General features: G+C 32.7%; 1 protein-coding gene across 2 annotated transcripts in view; it reads right to left on the reverse strand.

Moving 5' to 3' along the window:
• Positions 1 to 22,789, reverse strand: part of LOC101958962 (connector enhancer of kinase suppressor of ras 2) — a 457,679-nt gene that overhangs the window by 82,142 nt on the left and 352,748 nt on the right. For both annotated transcript variants that reach the window (XM_078034585.1, XM_040282705.2), the window contains one exon: positions 1,209 to 2,224. In XM_078034585.1, coding sequence (XP_077890711.1) covers positions 1,209 to 2,224 — 1,016 coding nt within the window. The remainder of the gene's footprint in view (positions 1 to 1,208; positions 2,225 to 22,789) is intronic.

The raw sequence follows: 22,789 nt of genomic DNA on the forward strand, positions 1-22,789 counted from the left end.
TCTGGGAATTGATTAAGAAAAGAGAGAGACAGGAAAATCAAGTTTGCCTCACCATTAAATAAGACTACATTAAGTATTATTGTTCAGATTAGGTAGCCATTATCAAGCCACTCTCACTCATTTGTCAGAGCATGTTTTAATCAGCAAGAGACTTAAAATTAAAAACAAAATAAAAAACCCACTATAATCTTAATTTGTAAATATTCCTTGAAAGGAATACATAAGCATCATCCTAATATTTGGATTTCTATAAATAGGAAATTGCCCTATTATTGTAATAATTAAAGAAATTAAGTGGGTTTAGTTCTGATGTATTTTCTAAATCTGTAACAAGGAAGAATTTTAAAAAATCATTAATTTTTAATTTTTTATATTTATATGATAGTTTACTCTTTATATTTTATATGTATATATTTATATTTTATATTTTATATTTATATTTATATTTATATTTATATTATATATTTTATATTTTATATATATTTTATATTTTATATATATTTATATTTTATATTTATATATTTTATATTTTATATTTATATATTTTATATTTTGTTTTTATATTTTTGTATATATTTATATATTTTTACTTTTTTTATAGAAGTTTTCATGACAAATTTTACTCTAGAAATTGGTAACTTTTCTTTAGAGTATAAGCAACTTAAAGTTGCCAGTGCTCAAAGTATCTGAGAAAACTGTTTCCAACAAAGTTGATAATGTTGGATTATATTTTGAAAAATTGCCTTAGGGTGTTCTAACCCTAAGAACATTATCATCTCTTGACTATTCAAAATGATGGTAGAAATGTTTTCTATATTTGGTGTTTGGTGGGGAACATGTTGAAATTATATCTATCTTTCTGGAAGATAACTGTATCAATTTTCAACAGTTCAGAATGTTATAGAAATATTCAGTATTTTGTTTATTATCTTCATATCCACTTATGAAGGGAAGATGGGGATAAATGCAAAGCACTTAAAAATAACAACAACAACAAAAACATGTTCCCTTTTACTAAGAGAAAATGTTTTCTAGAAAAATCACAAGATATGAAATCCTTTCTTGAAAATTTTTAAAATAATGCCTACATGTCTTTAGACTCACATTTAATGACTTGATGAAAAATGCAGTCTTAATTATATAATATATAGGAACTTAGTATATGAAAGGATACACACACACACACACAAAAAAAAAATACCACATACTGTGTAGATTTTTTTGTAGATCTAGATGTTTCCTCAGCATATCCTTCTGCTGGTTTCACAGTAAGTTCCACTGCAGCTCCCAGAACAAATTCTCCTTCAGGTCTCATCGGAGGTCTTCTTGCTGGTCCCATAGCAAGTCCTTGTGTAGGACTCGTAGCATTTCTCCTTGAAGGACTCACAGTATGTCGCCTTGCTGGTCTTTCAACATATCCTCCTACAGGACTCATAATATGTCTCATACCATGTCTCTCAGCATGTACTCTTGCAGGACTCTCAGCATGACCTCTTGCAGGATTCCTTGTTATGGCATGTTCTCTTGGATGTCCCCTTGCGTATCTCTCAGCATGTCCTCTTGCAGAACTCACAGAACGACCTCTTGAAGGGCTCACAGATTGGTGCCTTGCAGGACTCACTGCACATCTGCCTACAGGTCTCACAGAAAACTCTCTTGCAGCACTAACAGCACGTCCTCTTGTAGGACTCATGGCACGTCCCCTAGCAGGTCTATCAGCATGGCCTCTTTCAGGACTCACAGTAAATCCCGCTGAAGATCTTACAGAAAGATGATTGGTAGGACTCACAGCACTTTCCTTTTCATTTCTCTTTTTGTCATGTTGTTTTGCAGGACTCACAGCACAGCCTCTTACAGAATTCACAGCAAGCTTCCTTATAGGACTCATGCTACGTCCCCTTGCATGTCTCTCAGTGTGGCCTATTGTAGGATTCAGAGAAGGACCCCTTGCAGGACTCACAGACTGATCCCTTGCAAGATGCACAGCAAATCCCCGGGTAGGACTCAGGGTACGTCCCCTAGCATGTTTCTCAGAATATTCCATTGCAGGACTTGTAGCAGGGCTTTCTTTGGGTCTCACAAGAAGTCCTCTTTCAGGTGCCCTAGCAGGTCCTTCCATTGTTCTCCAGACAGGTTCCTCAGAAGATCTTCTAGTTGCTTCCCCCATAGGTTCTCCCAAAGATCCTCCTTCTGCTTTTAAAACACCATCATAGCGGTCAAGCAACTGTAGGAAACAAAGAGATGAAAGGAAAGGGTTGACTGTTAGAATTTTAAAAATCTGAAAGTTAGTAGACACATGTTAAGATATGTGAGGAAGTCTCTGAGTACAGGTTACATTTTTTAAATTGTTTAAATTATTTAATAATTTAAAAAATATTCAACTAAATTGGAGAATAAAGAAAAATAACATCTAATCATGTTTATCTTGGTTTTCCTGTTAAGAAATCATAAATTTTTATTAGTGCATTATAGTTCTGCATAATTTCGGATTTAATTTAGGCATATTCATAAATGAATATAACAATTTGCTGTATTTCAGCCCCTAGGACTATCCCCTTCTCCATCCCTTACCCTGATCCATCTCCTCTATTCTATTGGTCTTCTTTCTATATATTTTTCAATTAGTATAGTTATGCATAAAAATGAATTCACTGTGATATATTCATAGTGATAGATTCATACATACACATGATATAGTGTGGTCAATTTGATTCTATTATCCTTCCCTTTCCTATCCTTTCTCCCTGCTCAAATTCATACGTCTTTTAAAACTGAAAATAGCTGTTAAGCATTTGGTACCTGTTCTGACATGAGCTTAAAATTTTGAAATATAAAATTAGTCATGTCACAATCTATTTCTCAAGCATCTAAACAACACATCAAAACAAGGCATCTTTTAGTGATAATGTGGGTATTTGCTTTTATTTGCAAAAGATAAACTAAAAAAGCAAATCCAGAAATTAACTGAGGACAGATATTTCCAAGAATGAGTGGTAATGAAGTGTGGGTGATAGAGATGAAATTGATACTTTGTAAACATTTTGTATAATTTTGATTTTTGAAATATACACATATAGCTTTTACTTTTGAAAATATAATTAAATAAAAATACTGAAAAAGGAAACACCAAAACTAAATACAGAAACCAGTAAATGTAGTTGTATATCAAATAAAAATATAAACATACAGAATTACTAACTGAAGCAATTTTTATGATTATATTCTACCTATGCATTCATATTTAATTATATATATACAATAAAAATATTGAATTTTTCTCAGTTGAATTATTAATATTGACATTGGATTAATAATTCTGAAACTATTTTGTGTTAATTGTAGACTCTACAATTTTATGTTGGTAATTTTTATTTGATAATTTTATGAGCCAGGTATTTGATAGTAGGTATGGGGAAATAAGTGTGGAATATAGCATATGATAAAGCATTCTGTGAAACTAAATTTATAATAGAGTTCAGTATGAACCTATGATTTAAACACAAATATACACACATTCACAGTTTCTAGGTATGTCTACTAAAAGAAGCTTACAAGAAATAATACTATAGTAGCAATGAGCATATTTATCGACTAAATTTTGATTTCTTTATACCACTCCACATTAACAGAAGCCAAGTTCAGTTGAAGCAATGGCTGATTACAACTCTGTAACTGAAAAAGAATAAGGTAATCCTAGGACATCTTATTGTATCAAAAAAGAAATGTCTAATGACTACTGGGTCTATCAAAATGTATAAGAACTATTTTGAGAAGGCATCCACTATTAAAATTTAGAATAATTAAAACACCAAGATGTGATGGTAATTAACTTTAAAACATTTAGTAAAATTTAAAAATATATGAGTACTCTATCATATTAAAAAATATATTGAGGAAAAGGGAAAACTTTGCATTATAGAAAAAATTTAGTTGCAAATCAAAGTATAAAAAGGAGCAAATTTTACAATTCCCAATGTAATATTTACTCAGTTAAGGACCATCACTAGATGCCAAAACAAATGGGTGAAAGGTTGTTGTGAACTGGGGTATTTATATCAACATGAAGTATCATCCCACCTATTACTAATTAAAAAAGAAAATTTACTTTTATAATGGAGAGAACAGTATATATCTTTAGCCAAGGTAATCAGAACAATAACAGAACAAATTGATGTGATGTGCCTTCTGGAGTGATGCAATTGGGAATACACATCATCATCTACATAGTATTCATGCTAAAAATATTTAGCCTGAATGCATTTGTTATGTAATCCCAGACTGTTGGACATTTTACATGGCAAATGGCCTGAATTATTCAAAAAGTTCAATGTCATGAAAGTCAGAGATATTGTTCCATATTAAAAGAGACTAAAGGGACATGACAATGAATTATTTCATTATTGGATTTTATATTAAACAGAAGCCCTATAGAAGAAAAAGTGATATGTTGAAAATAGATCATATATTTGAAAATTGTATAACTATTATTTTTTAGGAAGGATAACAGTATTGGCCCTATGTAGGAGAGTGCCCAACACCTTAGAAGATACTTGCTGAAGTATTTTGGCATGATGTCTACAATTTATTTTCAATAAAGATTCAGCAAAAAATAAAAATAATGTATGAGGGGTAGAAGGAAACAGGGAAGAAGAGGAGAGGGGTAAGGGAAGAGAGAGAGAGAATATAATAAAAAATGGAAACAATCACAACTTCCCTTCATTGTCTTTCTAACCAAAGAGTAATGACTTTTTGTGCAAAGTTTATCCAATTATATGAGATCAGATAAAAATATTTAAGGAGCTGGAGATATAGCTCAGTAATAGAGTGTTTCCCTGAATCTGTTCATTAGGTAATCCCAGACTATTGGAAATTTTAAAAGGCAAAAGGCCTGGATTCTTCAGTAAGGTCAATATCATTAAAGTCTCCAAATTAATGAAGACTAAAAAGACGAGACAATCCCTAGTACTGCACAACAAAAACAAAAACAACCAAACAAAAAAAGATAACGTTATAGTTGAAGTATTAGACTAGTTATAAATTAAGTGGTATTTTACAGTGTTATAGTATAATATTTTGTATGTGTGTATATTTTTATAAATTTTGGTGATAGTCATTGCCTAAAAGAATAAGAAAGGCATGTGAAGCACCAGAATTAGCTAAAGGAGAAGGAGTTTTTTATACTTTTAAAAATCTTTCTGCAAGTCTGCTACTAGTTGATGAAAAAATATTCCTATCTAAAAAGAGCAAACCTAAATTATTAATTGGATATTTTTAGTTCTATAGCTATTTTATTTAATTTTTGTTTGGAGGATCTATTCAGTGGTGAGAGAGGTATTGGAAAGTCACCAAGTATTGTTGTATTGTGTTCTATTTGCTTCTTGAAATTGAGAAGGGTTTGTTTGATGTATGTATATGCTTCATTTTTTGTGGCATAAATATTTATGATTGTTATGTCTTGGTGATGTATAATTCCCTTAAGCAGTATGAAATGTCCTTCTTTGCCCCTTCTGATTAACTTTGGATGTGGCAGAAAAGGTACACTTATACATTGCTGGTGTAACTGAAAATTGGTGCAACCAGTCTGGAAAGCAGTATGGAGATTCCTCAGAAAACTTGAAATGGAACCATTATTTGACCCAATTAATCCCACACATCGGCATATACCCAAAAGACATAAAATAAGCATACTGTAGTGATGCAGCCACATCAATGTTCTTAGAAGCTCAATTCACAATAGCTAAGCTATGAAACCAACCTAGGTGCCCTTCAACAAATGAATTGATAAAGAAAATGAAGTATATATACACAATGAAGTATTACTCAAACTTAAAGAAGAATGAAATTATGGCAATTGCAAGTAAATTGATGGAGCTGGAAAATACCATGCTAAGCAAAATAAGCCAATTCCAAAAAACGAAAGGCGTAATGTTCTTTGACATGTGGATGCTGACTCACAATAGGTGGGGACAGAAGAGGAGGTTCACCAGATTAGATGTGGGAGGATGGGAGGGGATAGAAATGGGAAAGACAGTAGAATGAATCTGACATAACTTTCCCATGTTCATATATGAATGCACAACCAGTCTTACTTCATAGCATATACAATCACAAGAATGATACATTATACTCCATGTAGGTATGTTATGTCAAAATACATTCTACTGTCATGTATACTTAAAAAGAACAAATTAAAAAAAGTTAAAAAAATGAAAAGACCAAGTAAGAATACTGGCAAAAAGAAAAATATGTCCCTTTCATTGATACTATAAAAAGATCTACTCATCCCATAAAAATTTAAATTTAAAAATAAATCCATTGTGATGTCCATTACAATAATATCACACTTGGAAAATAATTTCAAAAACAAAACCCAAGTGGAAGGCTTTTATGTTGTCTGTTTATATGCAAATGTCCCATTAATCATGTGGAGAGAATGCTTCATTGTGGTTTTAATTGCCTGATTTGAAAATATTACCACTGTAACTTAGTCATACAGTAATTAACACAATTCTGGTTAACTGTTGAAGTAAAAGATTGCTTTAGATGTCTTTGAGTACTTGAGATACATGCAATCACAGTCTTACAATTTTTAATGTACTATCACCAAAAACTCATGAAAGAAACAGAAAATTCTTTCAAGAGGCACAATGTAGCAAACAGAACCAATAAGTATTATTATTTTCCTCAGATATTAGTTTTTTCTTATCAATTAATGTTAACCAACAAACCCCATGAAAACTTCTGTTTTAATACTCTCAACATGGCATATTATAGAGTAAGTTTGATGATGAAGAGAATACATGCAACATGGTATATAAATGGAGAGAGTAAATCATGATGAAGGATTATTTACTCAACCTGACTCATGTCACCCGAGCAGCTAGAGAACAACAAAATGATATTGAGTACTCATATAGGGAGTTTGAATTAAATACTTAAACAAAAAAGAATGTGAAGTGGGAGACACAAGGGAGGTGATAGTACCAAACATAAAATTTATTTCATCTTCATTTCTGAAGGATAATTTTTGATAGTGGTGGGGCTTTAGTTCAGGGCTTCCCACATACCAGACAAACACTTTACCACTGATCTACATCCCCCAGCCCCAGGCCCTCAAGGATATTTTACTAAATATTTAATTCTAGTTAGACAGTATGGTTTTTTTTCTTTCAATACATTAACGACATCAATTCAATATCTTTTGGTCTCCATTTTTTTTTTCTGATAAGAAGTCAATGACAATTCTTGTTCCAATATCCCTCTGTGTAAGAGGTTAGAAAACTCTGGCCCATGACCCCCTTTTTAGATGCCCTAAGAATGATTTTTATATTTTTAAAAAGAGTTATTTAAAAAACAAGGAATATGAACCTGAGGAAAATCATATGTGGCCCACAAATCTAAAATATTTACCAATTCCTGCTGAATATAATACATCTTCTGCTTCTGATGTTTTTCAATTTTTTTCTCTTTGTTATTTTTATCAATTTAACTATGGTGTAGGAATATATTGTTTTCTTTACATTTTCTTGAGTTTTTATAGGCTTCCTGGATTGTGTAAGTTCATGTCTTTCATCAAATTTAATAACTATTTGTCTATTTTTAAAAATCTTTTTTTCTGCTCTAGTGTCAGTCTCTTTTTCTGTTGGATTTCCAGTCACACATATTTCATATTGTTTTATATTGTGCCCTACATTCTGGACCCTGAAACTCTGTTCAGTTTTTTTCCTTCAATTACTTTTTCCTCCACTCTTCAAGTTGAATAATTAAAAAAATTCTCAGGTCCACTGACTCTTCTTCCATTTCCAGTCTGCTTTTATGATTCCAATGAATTTTTTTATTATAGTAATTTTATTTTATTTTTTTCATTCTGAGGATTAAACTCAGGGACACTTTACCACAAAGTTTCATCTCTAGCCTTTAAAAATTTTTTTTTTGAGACAGAGTCTTACTAAGTTGTCAAGGCTGACCTCAAAATTATGATTTTCCTGTCTCAACATGCTGAATCACTATTTTACTTTTAAAATGCTAGACTTTCTACTTGGTTTATTTAGTTTTCATTTGTTTGTTGATATTCATTATCCATTCACATATTTTCCTTTACTTATTTAGCATACTTTTTATCACCTATCTAAAATCTTTGCTGAGTAGGGCAAACTTCAGATAGTCTCACTTTGCTCAGCTATCAACCATTAACTAGTGAGAGGCCCCCAACCCAACAAGAACCTGAGACTCCCTTTCTGCATACTTCTTTATGTATATGGTCCTGCAGTGCCACAAATACTAGTTAATTAAGCTGCCATAAATTGTGATCTCTGGCATCTCAACTACTTGTAATCATTATGATCTATAGACTTATACCTCTCTATGCTCCTGTTCAGAAATTTTTCCCAGAGAGCTAGATGATATGATCATGGGTTCATTCTGAGTTTCCCTTCTCTCTGGGTTTATAGTCATGCATTATGTTGTTATCCACTTATGGAAAACAATTGCTGAATTGGTGTTGTTCTGATGTATAATTGTCTACTGTGGCATGTTGTTCTGGTAGCAATTACTCCGAAAGAGCAATCTTATATAATAAAGACATATAATTTTTCTTTAAGCTCTCTTTGTGTAAAGAAAGAGGAAGATGAAGAATAGACATTTGATAATATATAAAATGTATGAGTGGTTGCTATGGGTCTGTTACTATTCTAAGTGCCTTATACATATTAATTTTTTAATACCCATGGTATCTCTATGAAGTAGATATTATTATTATCCTTATTTTAAAGAAAAGAAAATAAGGATAGAATAGTAAAAAGTAACTTGCCAAAGGTCATAAGCTAATAAGTGATTAAAGTGGTACTGAAAATCCACCAGTTTAATCCAGAGTTTGTATTATTAACTGGTATTACAGAGTGACTTTCATAAAACAAGATGTGAAAAGTCACTCTAAGTTGAGGTGCATATACCATTGGGACTTGCACTGAAAAGGAAAGGATTATGGATCCAATAAAGACTGATGACTTTGGAGGTGATTTTTTCCCCACATACTTGTCTACAGACAACATTGCTATGAATTACTAGGCACTCTAATTTTTACAAATCAATGATACTCATATGACACATAAGTATTTCCATATTTCTATGCATGTTTAACTACTTTGTCTAGTGCTGTCAGGACTAATTAAATATGTAATATTCTTTTGTACAGTCACTAGAGAGGTATATATTAAGATTCAAATGCTCAAGCAAACAATCAAGAATGTATACAGAGATCATATAGACTGGGAGAAAATCTTTATCACCAGTACCTCAGATAAGGCATTAATTTCTAAGATATACTACAAAGAACACAAAAAAACTTAACACCAGAAAAATAAATAACCTAATCAATAAATGGTCAAAGGAATGGAATAAACACTTCACAGAAGAAATATTAATGGTAAAAAATATATAAAAAAATTTTCAGCATCTCTAGCAATTAGAGAAATACAAAACTACACTTAGATTCCATCTCACTCCAGTCAGAATGGCAGTTACAAAGGATACAAGTAACAATAAATGTTGGTGAGGATGTGGGGAGAAAGGTATGCTCATACATCGTTGGTGGGACTGAAAATTGGTGCAACCACTATGGAAGCAGTATGGCGATTCTTTAGAAAACTTAGAAAGAAACCACCATTTGACTCAGTTATCCTACTTCTCAGTTTATACCCAAAGGACTTAAAAACAGCATATGACAGTGACACAGCCACATCCATGTTTATAGCTGCTCAATCTGCAATAGCCAAGCTATGGAAATAAATTAGGTGTCTTTCAACAGATGAATTGGTAAAGAAACTGTTGTATATATTCACAATGGCATATTATCCAGCCATGAATAAGTATGAAATTATTTGCTGGCAAATGGATGGAACTGGAAAGTATCATGTAAGTTCAATAAGCCAATTCCAAAAAAACCAAAGGCTGAGAATATTCTCTTTGATTTGTGTATGCTAACCCAAAAGAATGAAGATAGAGGAGGGAATAACAGAAATACACTGGACTATACAAAGTGAAATGAAGGGAAGGGAGAAGGAAGGGGAATAGAAAACACAGTAGAATTAATTGGACACAACTTTCCTACCTTGTATTTGTATATATGACCAGGGTAATTTCACATTGTGTATGCACAGAGAGTGGGGATATAAACAGATTAAGTTATTATTTTATACATATATATTCTGCCAAAATAATCCTACTGTCAGGTATAACTAAAAATAAAAATAAAAATATTAAAAAGAAAACAGAAACATTAGGAATGTAGTGGTAGAGTACTTCTTGCCTAACAAATACAAGGCCCTGGGTTCCATCCCAAGTACCACAAAAAAGAAAAAAATGTATCATATATTCATATGTTATTATGTTATACCATATAATTTTGGATTATTAAGGAATAAAGAAACAATTCATGGATACAAAAAAAAAATCAATTGCTCCTTGAATGTAATCAGTCAGGGTATAAAAACTGAAGCTAGAATACCCAAGTAGATATCAGATGTAAATGAATACCATTTTAACATATTTTAACAATAAGTACTCACCAATGTATCTCAATGGGTAATGTTATTCTTACGATATATTGCTAGAATTTCAATCATGATTTAACCACATGACAAAATATATTTTTAAAAATGGAATGATGCGGAGCTGGGGTTGTGGCTCAGTGGTAAAGCATTTGCCTAGCATGTGCAAGGTACTGGGTTCAAGCGTAAGCACTACATAAAAATAAACAAAATAAAGTTTCTTTTTCTTTAAGGAATGATACAATATGGTGTAAATGTCTAAGTCAAAAGAAAAAAGTTCACTTTCAGAGTATAACATCAAAAATATAAAATATTTGAAATGTAATTTATGACTACTATTAATGCATGAATAAAGAAAATTATTCAGGAAGTCTATAGAACTCCTTCTAATGTCTAGACATACGTTTTATTGGAAATTTCTATTCCTGAAGTCACATTTCATAATTGAATCTATTAATCTTTACTGTGTTTGAATAAAGCTATTGAACCTAGAGAATGAGAATTATTAAAATAAAAATAAGACAAAGCAAAACTATTGTAATATTTAAAAATTCTCCATGAACAGATTGCCTCCTATTAACCTCTATACTGGAGTTGGGTTACAGTGATCTTAAACCTGTCTTATTATCATTATTCAATTACTGAAATTGATAGTGTTTCATGTTCATTGTACTCTGCGAGTTCTGCATAAGTTGAATGGGTCATCTTGTTAAACAAAAGCACTATAACAACAGTTTACTTATAGCATAATGGAAGAGTTGTACAAAACTTTAATCAATTTGTATTACCCTTTGATGTGATCACATTACTAACAGTTATGTGGAAAAGCAGTACATGTAATATTGAAAAAATAGAAGGTAACTATCATGAGGTACCAGACCCATTAGACAGTGGAAAATGGAAGTTCATGTTCATACTTGTGGTCAAGAATGAAATAATTACAAGAAGTTATTCTGAATGAGTGAGAAGTCCTAATTTTTCATTTTCATCAATATATATCATTTTTAATCTTAAAAATTTAAGTTGTAGATGAACACAATACTTTTATTTTACTTATTTATTTTTATATGGTGCTGAACAGATGCTCTACCACTGAGCTACAACTGCAGACTCTTGTCTATAAATACCTTAATTAGATTTGTTGGATCATAGAAAGTGTTAGAAGGGGCCTTGAAAAATTAATTTCTTCAAAAACCTTTCATTTTACAGATGAAGAAAAACAAATAATACTGAGGTAAATTAAATGTGTTCAAGATCTGAAAGCTATTTGTTGACAATGACAAGACAAAAATGGAAGACTTTTTAGTCCAGTGCTCATTACACTATGTCTCCTCCCTATATTTTGCTTTCATGTACCTAAAAATGTCATATTGGGGGCATTTAAGCACTACTTTACTAATTTTCTAAGAAGAAATTTAAATCAGATTTTTAAACCTAATTGTTTGTAAAAGCATATAGTTTGTAATTGACAGTTTCAGACTTGGAGAGCTGCTCTCAATAGGTTATTTCTCATGTAATATTATTTCAATATGAACTTACTTAGAAGAATTACCATTTTTGAAAATACCCGTTAACTTTCAGCTTAATCAGTTTCTGAATTATCACAAATTACTAATTATTTATCATTTTTTCCATAAATATATGGCATATGAATTCATGGTAAGTGATGGAAAATATGTTTCTAGTGTTCTTGTAAATTTTATCAATTTATTTTAAATTAAAATTCATGCAGATTTTATATGCAGGTATTGAAATTCATTATAAAATTAAAAAAATATATGTTTATAAAATATAACTAAAACAACCCACACATTTATTCACACATATTTTCCAGAGTTTAAGTGTTTGCCAATTTTACTCTTGGTTTTATATATGAACATATGTATGCATTTATCACATAAAGTCTGGCACAGTCTGAATCCCTATGCTGATAGTTGATCTTGGCATGATATAATAATTTTCTATATGAAATATTTTCACAATAATTTGTTTTTACACTGGATAATCAAAAAACAATTCTTCTTAATTATTTCTGACATCATGTCTATAATATCAGAAAAGAAAAAACTACCCCTTCAGGCTCTAAAATGAAAATGTGAACATAATGCCTGTTTTCTGTTGCAGTGGCCATATTGATAAAATTACAATAAACACTAATACTAACTTAAATATGATCAATATTGACTCTTTCTTGTTTGCCATTCCTTCATTAAAGAAAAGTCTTGGGAATATTTTTATGTGTAAAAGATTATGCCTCAACCTAAGAAAAATGTGGCTATCAAAAAAACTATTCATATTTTTAAAAATAATTTTGTGTGGGAAATAGTGGTTTTATTATGTGTAAATGATAGTTTACTTTTGCTTTATAAAGACTTAAAATAAATTGTTATTATCTATCAAAGCGATGTTCAGAGATATAGGAGTAAATGTGACATCTTGAATAACAGGAGGCATTATACCCACACCACAGTGCAATAGTTTTGAAAGGTAAGTGCGACATTTTCAAATTCAGTAAACAATCAACATATTCAAATAATAAAACCCTACTTGTGTTCAGCTTGAAAGACAATGATCTTTAACAAACTGACTGGAAGATTTGTCAAAGAGTAATGATTACAAACTCATTCACTGAATAATGTCCATCAAATAAATGAATTTTATCAAAAGTTTACAGTGGGTAACTATAATGTAAAACAATCTTAAACACCTAACTTGTAAGAATGGTTAGCATATTGTTCTATGAGTACAATATATATCTATCACTCTGAAAAAAATATGCTAATGTCAGTAGACTTGTCTACTGCTGACAGAACTTTAGTGATGACATGGCAATTGTTGAAATATTTGTGTGGCAAAAAGAATAAAAATTATAGTATTGAAGTTAGTTCCACAATTCTATAAAACTTGTCTCTTTCATTTTTTAAAAATTTTTAGATGTTGATGGACCCTTTATTTTATTCATGTATTTATATGAGGTGCTGAGAAACGAACCCAGTGTCTCAGACATGCTAGGCAAGTGCTCTACCACTGAGCCACAACCCCAGCCCCTGTTTCTTTTTTCTTTAAATATTTTTTTTTAGTTGTTAATGGATCTTTACTTTATTTATTGGTTCAAGGTGCTGAGAATCATACCCAGTGACTCACACATGCTAGGCAAGTGTTCTGCCACTGAGCCACAACCCCAGGCCTCCTGTTTCTTAACATGAGCAAGGAGTAGCTTAAGAGAAGCAAAGTAAAAACAAATCTCATCTTTTCAGGATTCATTAAGTAAGAAACATCATATTGACATCCACTGGCAATTTTAGATGCTTACCAAAAGGATGTACTAAATAATATGTGAGCATTTTATATGTATGATAAACTTATGAGAGGCATTCTCTTAGTTATTTTAGAGTATATAAGTAGCAGAGAAGTTTTTATTTATCTATGCTAAATTTTCACAAATTTATATATCTTATGACAGATTTGGAAAACATATCCAGTGCCTCATGTCTCTTATGAAATACTTTGTGTTTATATTTGGTTAGAGAAAAATGGAAAACTTCATAAATAAGATTAATTTAATTTTCCAGATTAGTAACAGCTTACACATTTTTAAGTTCAGCTTTGATAGTGAGCTATAAAAATTAAATAGTGTATGGGGAAAAATCACTGAATCAAAACAAAATTGAGCATGTATTTCTGTTTTGTTCTCATTTTTCATAAACTATGGCAAGTTGTCTTTAGTGAGGTGGTAAAGGAGAGAAGGAAAATAATATTTAAACTACAGCAGAGGTTCATAAATAATGCTCTCATACTAGTGTTACTCAAATTGTCGACTGACAGCATCAAAATCACCTATTTTGACAACATGCATATTATTTTTGGCCCCCCAAAAAGGTTAATTAATTCAAAATATTCGAGTAATGGAAGTGAGGATTAACCATATGAAATGTCAAAAAGCACACACAGGAACTGTTGTGCACATTAAAGTTTAAGAAATAGCCTGTATTGCCCTGTGAATTTTACATAAGTTATGAAAGCGCAGTAAGGAGAACAGACAGGTATCATGAAAGATAGTCATCATTTAGAACAAAGTGATCTTTCTGTAGAATCAGAAACTCTATACTGATTCTCTGTACACAGGCTGAAGAAAGGTATTCAGTCAAGCTATCTGAAATTGGGTGAATAATTGAATTCTTCTAAATTTAATTTCATTAGTTATTAAGATGGAAAATTATTAGCCAATTTTCAGAACTGTTAGGATAAGGTGATATACTTGGCATGGAAGTATTTGATAAACATTAAAGTACTTTAAATTACCTATTATATGATTGATTATAACAATCAGCCAATAAACATCCAAGTTTCAAATCCAGTTCTAGATATATTGGAACCTCATTATAAAGCCTTTATGTTCTTTTCAGAACAGAAGAAGAGTTATTTTAAACAGAACTCCTTTCAGCATTCTGCAACCAAAAATCTCTTCAGGATGATTCAAAATGTTTAGTATAGGAATTCAGTAAAAATGAGTGTGAATACTTGAAAAGAGTTACAACATTGCTCCATATATTGAACTGTCATTTTTCCTTAATGCATTCACAATGCAGTTGTAGCTGATTTTATTCATATCTGCCTATTTATTGTAAAATTGTACCCAAAACTGAAAAGTGTATTCATTCAAGTTAACTGTTCACACTCAATAATAATTGATGAAGCACCAGCATTTCAAGACCAGGTTTTGTGCTAATAGTAATTAGCTATGGATTATGAACAGAAAATAGAATAAAAGTTGATACATGATTAGTTATATGAGGAAAATGACAATAAACAAGGTAGATCACTCTTGCATGATTGTCTTTACTATTTTTCATGAAGTCTTTTGATTTTATATAACATGTAAATTATAAAATATGTACAATGGAAATAACAATAAAGCTATGTAATCATGAGAATTTAAAAATTTTAAATGCAGAGAAGTAATTTACAAGATATAAAGCAGTCTAAAATATAGATAATTCCTTTCAACATATGGCCAGTTTTCCATGTAATTTTGAAATTCTTTACTATATAAGTTTAAAATAAGTATTTTGATCAGATAGGTATGTGTGTATATAAGTAATTTTAATCTTCTATTTTGACATTAGCATATTCCCAATTTATATTCTTATTATTTTTCTGTTACATGTGTAACAGACTGAAGAAAGGTAAAAATCTTGAAAATATATGCTTTGAAGATCTTTATTATTTATTAATCTGGAGGTAAACTTCCTTATTAACATTTATTCTGTGCCAGGAACTAGCTAAAAATATTTCAAGGAAAATGAAAAACAGAAGTTAAATTTCCTGTGAGATTTTTGAAGACACCTTAAAAAGTTAGAATGCATTCTAATATTCTCAGTCTTTAGCATATTCAGCCACTGTAATTTAAAAAAATGAAGATGGTATCTATTAAAATTATTTGCTACTTTGTAAAAGTAATTTTATTGAGAAGGTCATTTGCAGGTAATCCAAATTTAAATGTGGGGAGGAATATGAAGATCTTTAGGAGTTTCTATGTTTCTATGTTCTAGATGGAACTTTTTATTATATAATCCATGAATTAAAATTCTAGTACAAGGAACACCCTTTTCATTTTATGCATTTAGTGCTACTTCACAAGACAAGTTTATCTTTTATTAAAATCATTAAATATATTTGTGGCTTATAAAATTCCTCATTTATTACTAACAAATAGTTAAACACTGGAACTCTGATGTAATTAATAATAATTATCACATTTCCTAGATTTTGCTTCTCAATCTGGTTTCTTATAGCAATTTGCCTTCATTCAAACATGTAATTGGTGGCTTAAATTATATTGCCTGAAAGATACTGACAAATGAGAACAGTGATGTAAAGTTATAATTAACTTTATTAACAAATGACCACTTTAATATCATTGGGCCTTAGATAACAGTGTTCATTGTAGATTTTCCCATCTTCAGTATTTAATCAATTTTAATGGCAATTTAAATTATTACTATTATGTAAATCAAATGTGGAAAATAGGTTGATAGTTGAAAGTACTAGAATTTTGCCTGATGTTTTCCTACTTAGTTAAAATCACTGAATGAGAATTACATGTGAATGTTTTATAATAATAAAGTATCACTTAATATAGTACAAGGTAATTTAATTGTGAAGTTAGAATCATACTTGTGAATGGATTTTTCTATTTTAATTTTTGTACTCGAATCATTTTGAATAAGGAATCAATTAAAGCAAGGTTAGCTTAAATTTAATAAACAACCCTATATATTTTTAATAAACAATGTATATATTTTTTCTCATGCTGAAACTATTGGATGTGGATGAGGTGAACTTAATAGTATAGCTGGGGGATGAATAAAGGTGACCATGGTTTATTAATATATAAGTGATAACCACAGAGACAGTCATCCATTTGCCTGAGATGCATGTTTCCTCACCATACACTGAATTCCTCAAAGACAAGGCTATATCTAGTTAATTTTTCTATTGAGAGAATGGCTATTAAGTAATTTTTGGTTAGCTGATAAGGTTATAACATTATTTTTGAATTTAAATGTAAGTGAGCCATATATAATAACACATATTCAATCTCCAGATTATAAATGTTGCAAGTTAAGGAGAATTAAGAGTTCTACTACTAATATAAACTCATTCCCTCCATGTTCAGGTTGATGTTAACCTATCTTATTGTAGGTTTCTGGCATTACAAGTACACCAAGAGCTTAATCATTGCCATTCTCAACTTGGTTTTCAAGAGCTCATCTTATATGTTGTAGTATATCAGTTTCCATGTTGACTTTGATAACTCCAGATCTGTCCCATCGTTCATGCTTACCAATGTTAGTGTCATTATTATAAATGTCACTTGTTTCACTTCTCCTACTACCTCATTCCTTTCTCTAAGAATCTTACATAATTTAAGAGCTCTTGATACAGCAAATCTTATAGGATTTTCAGTGTTACTTTGGATTATGTTTTTTAGATACATAGATCAAAGATCAAGATCTCTCTGGAATTCTTATTTTCCCAACAGTGGTGATCCAAATGAACACATGATTTTTCAGGCACTATTATTTCTATTTCAAGGTACACATTAGAGTTTTTGTTAACTTCATATGAAGGAAAATAGGGCAATACATAACAGGGTATAATTTGAAAGGCATGAAAAGCCTTACTTAGTAAATATGGTTCTCTTTATTAACATGCCAAAGTATGTTAACTTTTCCTTTATAATAATATATATTATAATAGACATATTTTTAAATGGAGAATTCATCTGCAAAGATAAACAGTGATTCTCAAAGTGTTGTTGTATTAACATTACCTGGGGATTCCTTAGAAATAGAAATTTTCAAGCATCATTCCAGTCCTACTGAATAAGAAGCTCTAGACATAGGTGGGGCCCAGTAATATTTTTAAAGCTTATTTTATTTTTTAAACTGATATTCAATATTTGTATTTTTACATAGAGTATAATTTGGTACTTGTATACAATGTGTAATGATCAAATCAGGGTAGTTAGCATTTTCATCTTATCAAACATAATCATTTTTATGTGTTAGGATGAACTTTTCTGCTGTAGTTAGTTCTCTGGGTGTTTCACTGGGGTTTGATTACTACTGAAATATTCTTTGGCAGAGAGCAGGGAATTGAATGAACAAGATACAGATCTGACATTTTTACATGGATGGGAAAAAGACAGTCACTGAGTGAGCAGAGAGTCTGCATATCATCTGGGTGGCTATAGGGCAATGTGAAAACCGTACACATTTAGTAATTCAAATGATGTTTAAAAGTCATTAAAGATGCCTCCTCCACTCCTAGTTTTGCCCTGGGATAGCCTTAACACTAAAAAACATCATTTTGTATAATTCTGAAGCTAACCTTTCTAAAATAAATTTAAAGAAATTACAGAGATTAGATAGAGTCAAAAGAGGTAGAGAAAAATGGAAACTTAAATCCTTCAGTAATTTCGTCTCCCACAGATGCACCAAGTTGAATAGCTACTCCTGCGCCAAACTGCCTTCTCAAAAACTGTTTGTGTCAGACCTGACCAGAACAATTGTAGGGAAGGAAAGGTTTATGTGGAGGCTCACAGTTTCAGTGGTCTTAGTCCATAGAAGGGCAGCTCCGTTCCTCTGGGCTGGAGGTGAGGCAGAACATCATTGCAGGAAGAGTGTGGCATAGGGAAATGGCTCACAAGATGATTAGAAAGCACAGAAAGCGAGTCTCCACTCTCCATACACAAAATATATCTCCATAGCCATGCCCTGAATGAACCACTTCCTCCAGCCACATCCCAACTGCTTCCAGCCACCACCCAGTTAATCCTATCAGAGATTGATTCACTGACTAGGTTAATAATCCAATAATTTCTCCTCCAAATCTTCTTGCATTGTTTCACATGTGAGCTTTTGGGGGATACCACATCTAAACCATAAAATTAAGAAAGTCAGGTGGGAGAACATAGTGCCTGTTCTTAATATAACAAAACAAAAAGACACACTAAAGAGGCAGAAAGAAATAATTGCCTGTGTCACTCCTCTCCCAACCTCAGGTAGCCCACCAGGAAGAGACATTTCTGGGTTGGGGGAGAAAGAGAGTATTAATAACTGGCTTTAGACTTTAAATACAGTTCCAGGCCCACTGCAGTGAATCCTAGTGCTAGGAAAAGCCCCATAACCCCCACCACAAGAACAATATATGCATACTGAGAACTGCATTAGTTCAGTCAGCTCACTGCTTTCCCACCCGTCCTCCATGTTCAGGTAGTAAAAAATGAAACAACACTCCATCCACTGGAGAGAAGGATAAAAAAGCTAGCATAAGTTTTTTTTTTTTAACCTAGGATCTCAGTGCCAGGGCTTCTGTGGTGAGACCCAGCACCTAGTAGAAACTGAAAGCCCTGCACATAGGCTGCAGATTAGAGAATGAGTGTCTAAACTGGTTCCAATTTCAGGTGGAGACCTGTGTACGTGTGGGACAGATTTCAAGATATGCTTTGCAACATTTCTATACTAGGGGTACACATGTCTTCCTCCTGAGTCTATGAAGTATCCTAAACTGTGGGATTCAGATGCTACTGAACTTGAAATTAGCCTTGGTAGCCCAGGAACTGTCTCTACCATATCCCACACTCTGGCAGCATAGTTGCTGCCAGGCCAGTGCTTGCAGGTGAGGCTCTAGAAGTATCCAAGCTTCATGCAAAGAGACCTGTGCTCCTGTAAGGTAAATTTCTGTTTTGGCCTACATAACCAACAGTGGTGGTATGGGCCCAGTGTACCTCTGAGTTGGTGAAGATCCTTATTATAGCTGTGAGATTCAAGTACAATGCAATTAATCATCAGCCGAGGTGGCTAACAGACCACCTTCACCAACTCTTCCCGAACTTTCAGCAGGATAGATAGTATGGTGCAAAACCCCATATGCTGGGTGTAGGACAGGACAGTAAGCATAAGACTTTGCTCTGGGACTTAGCACTTGTGTGGTGAAACCTGATACTGGGTAGATTGTAGCAGCCCCTATTCCTAGGTCTACTTGCTAACAGAGACTTTAAACAACTCAAGTGTCAGGGGAAGTCACAAGGCCTTAGTCTATTGGATTTCTATTCCAGTCAGCATAACTTGTCATTGGTTGCTGCAATATTGGACCATGTACCCATCTCAGAAAGAGGCAGCCCTTAGTGGTGTGAAAATTAGTCTTATCCTTAGTATTGCATTTATTATGGCAGGCTTTGGGCTCAGGGTGTTATACAGCTGATTTGCATTGGTGGCCACCTTGTAATATAGAAGACCGTGGCTGGTTCATTTATGGTGACTCCATACAAAACCAGGTAGAACACTGAAGTGCCTGGTCACAGCTTAGTAACTGTGGATGAGGTATCTGGGCCTATCCTAGCTCCATGTGGTTGTGTTAAAAGTCTATTATTTCTAGGTACTCTTCAGGTTCTTTCTGAACAATTCACCGAGGATGGATTTAAGGAAAGCTTGGATTGGATTGCCCTCTAGTATTGAAACATTGAGCACACTAGGAAAATCTGAACCTGGGCACCATCCAGTCCAGAAATAGTGAAAATGACTACAGGATCAGTGAAAATAAGAAGTCTGCTTAGAATTTCTGGAAAGACAGGTACAAACATCTAGAATACAAGGAGAGAAATAAACAATTTAACCTCCAATTCCCAAATGATGTTGTGCATCAACCAGCAACAAAAGCTGTCAGGAAAATATCACCTCACCTAACAGTCAAAATAAGGTGTGGAGGGTTGTGATCTGGATCAGAGTCTTTGATTGTCTTGTGGCTGTAATACATCTGCAAATGCTGGGAACTTCCTTGCAAAAAGTATGAGTCGAGTATAGGTCAAGATTGCCCAGTTGCTATGGTGATACCATATCCATGAAGGCTCTGTGCAAAGCACAGAAACTGTGTCAGAATCTTAGTGGTAGATAAATATAACTCATATCCTTCAAATTGCTAAAGAGTGCTATGTCCATGTTAATATTGACATTTGTTCTCACTTCATTTTTGCTACTGCTTGAATGGGGAAAAGTACACATCAAGTAATTTCCCACTGTTTGGCTACTTTTGCAGTGCTGGGCCATCCACAAGAAATTAAGACTGATAATGCTCCAGATTATACAAGTTTTTTTTTTTGACAATTTTGCAGTCTATATCATATTGATTACTGCACTGGCATCTCTTAAAATCCTCAAGGCCAGGCCATTGTAGAGTGGGGTCACTTATCCCTTGAGTTACAATTACTAAAACAAAAGGGGGAGATTATAGAACCCTACAAGATTGTTTAAATAAGGGGCTGGGGTTGTGGCTCAGCAGTAGAGCACTTGCCTAGCACTTGCAGGGAACTAGGTTAGATCCTCAGCACCACATTAAAAAAAGGTATTGTGTCCAACTCCAACTAAAACAAAATACTTTAAAAATTGTTTGAATCATGTTATCTGTTTTAATTTTTTTGAGTTGTGATGCTGAGGGTCACACTGCAGCTGAGTGACACATGACTCTCACAGCAGTAGGCACATCAGGCTTAGTCTGGTTGAGAGGCTTACAAACAGGACAGTGGAATGGACCACAGTTCAAGTCTTACAACAGATTCATGTCCAGTTAGAAAGACATTGGTATGCTCTTGGTCTTATATTTGGAATAGCCACTTTGATATCTGTTGTGATCTCTGCCATGACATCTACCATAGTCTTGTCTAAAAGCATTCACTTTCTTAATGATTCTTCCAAAGCCCTACAAAACCAGGTAGATTATAAGATAGAAAGTAAATGAAATGCCCTGGAAGCTACGGTCATAAATATAGGAAATGAGCTTGCCACTCTAAGTTCAGACAACAGCTTCACTCCTAGACTAGCTACAAATATGTTTGTGTTATAGCAGCAAAGTATAATGCTTCTTAGTGGGATTGGGAAAAAGTTAAATATCATCTAATGGTATTTGGCAGAGAAATCATGGTAGTCTAGACTTTATGGAGTCACAATGTCACATCTAAGGTATTCAGGAATATTGGAAAGATCTTGTGGATCACAATGGCTTGCTAAACAAATACTTGAGGACTTACATGGTTTTAATCTCTGGAATATGTTAAAACACACAGTACAGTACACTCTTGGAATTATATCTTTTCTACAAATTCTCACTTGTGTTATAACAATAGGATGCTACATATTCTGAGGAGAAATCCAACAGATCCAAATAACAGCACACCATTTGTGCTTAAAAAATAGAAAAGGAGATGTGGAGTGCAGTGATCTGGATTAGAGTCTTGATTTTTTTGTGTGACTGTGGTGCACCTGCAAATGCTGGGAACTTCCTGTGCAAAAAATATGGGTTAAGATTGCCTAGTTGCTATGGTAATGCCATGTTAGTGAAGGCTCTATGCAAAGCACAGAAACTGTGTCAGTCTTAGTCATGTTTCAGACACCAGCTACCAGGGATAGAGTAATCTGAACCTAGCAAGATAACCACAATGTTTCATCAGTGCTGTGACCTCCAAGCCTGCCCACTTAATAGAAATTTTGGACAATGGGCTTCCTGGTTGCCATAAAAAGCTCCCCCAAAGTGCCACCAAACAAATCAAGACACCACATCATTAGAATCATTAGTAGCCACAGCAGAAAAAATTATAGTGAAAGAGTTCAGTATTTACATGGTTAAAATGTTCTGTGGAGTAAGGAAGATATGAGAGCAAATACAGGCAGTGAAAGATCACC

This window comes from Ictidomys tridecemlineatus, chromosome X (genome assembly GCF_052094955.1).
Source record: "Ictidomys tridecemlineatus isolate mIctTri1 chromosome X, mIctTri1.hap1, whole genome shotgun sequence".
Classification (NCBI taxonomy): domain Eukaryota; kingdom Metazoa; phylum Chordata; class Mammalia; order Rodentia; family Sciuridae; genus Ictidomys; species Ictidomys tridecemlineatus.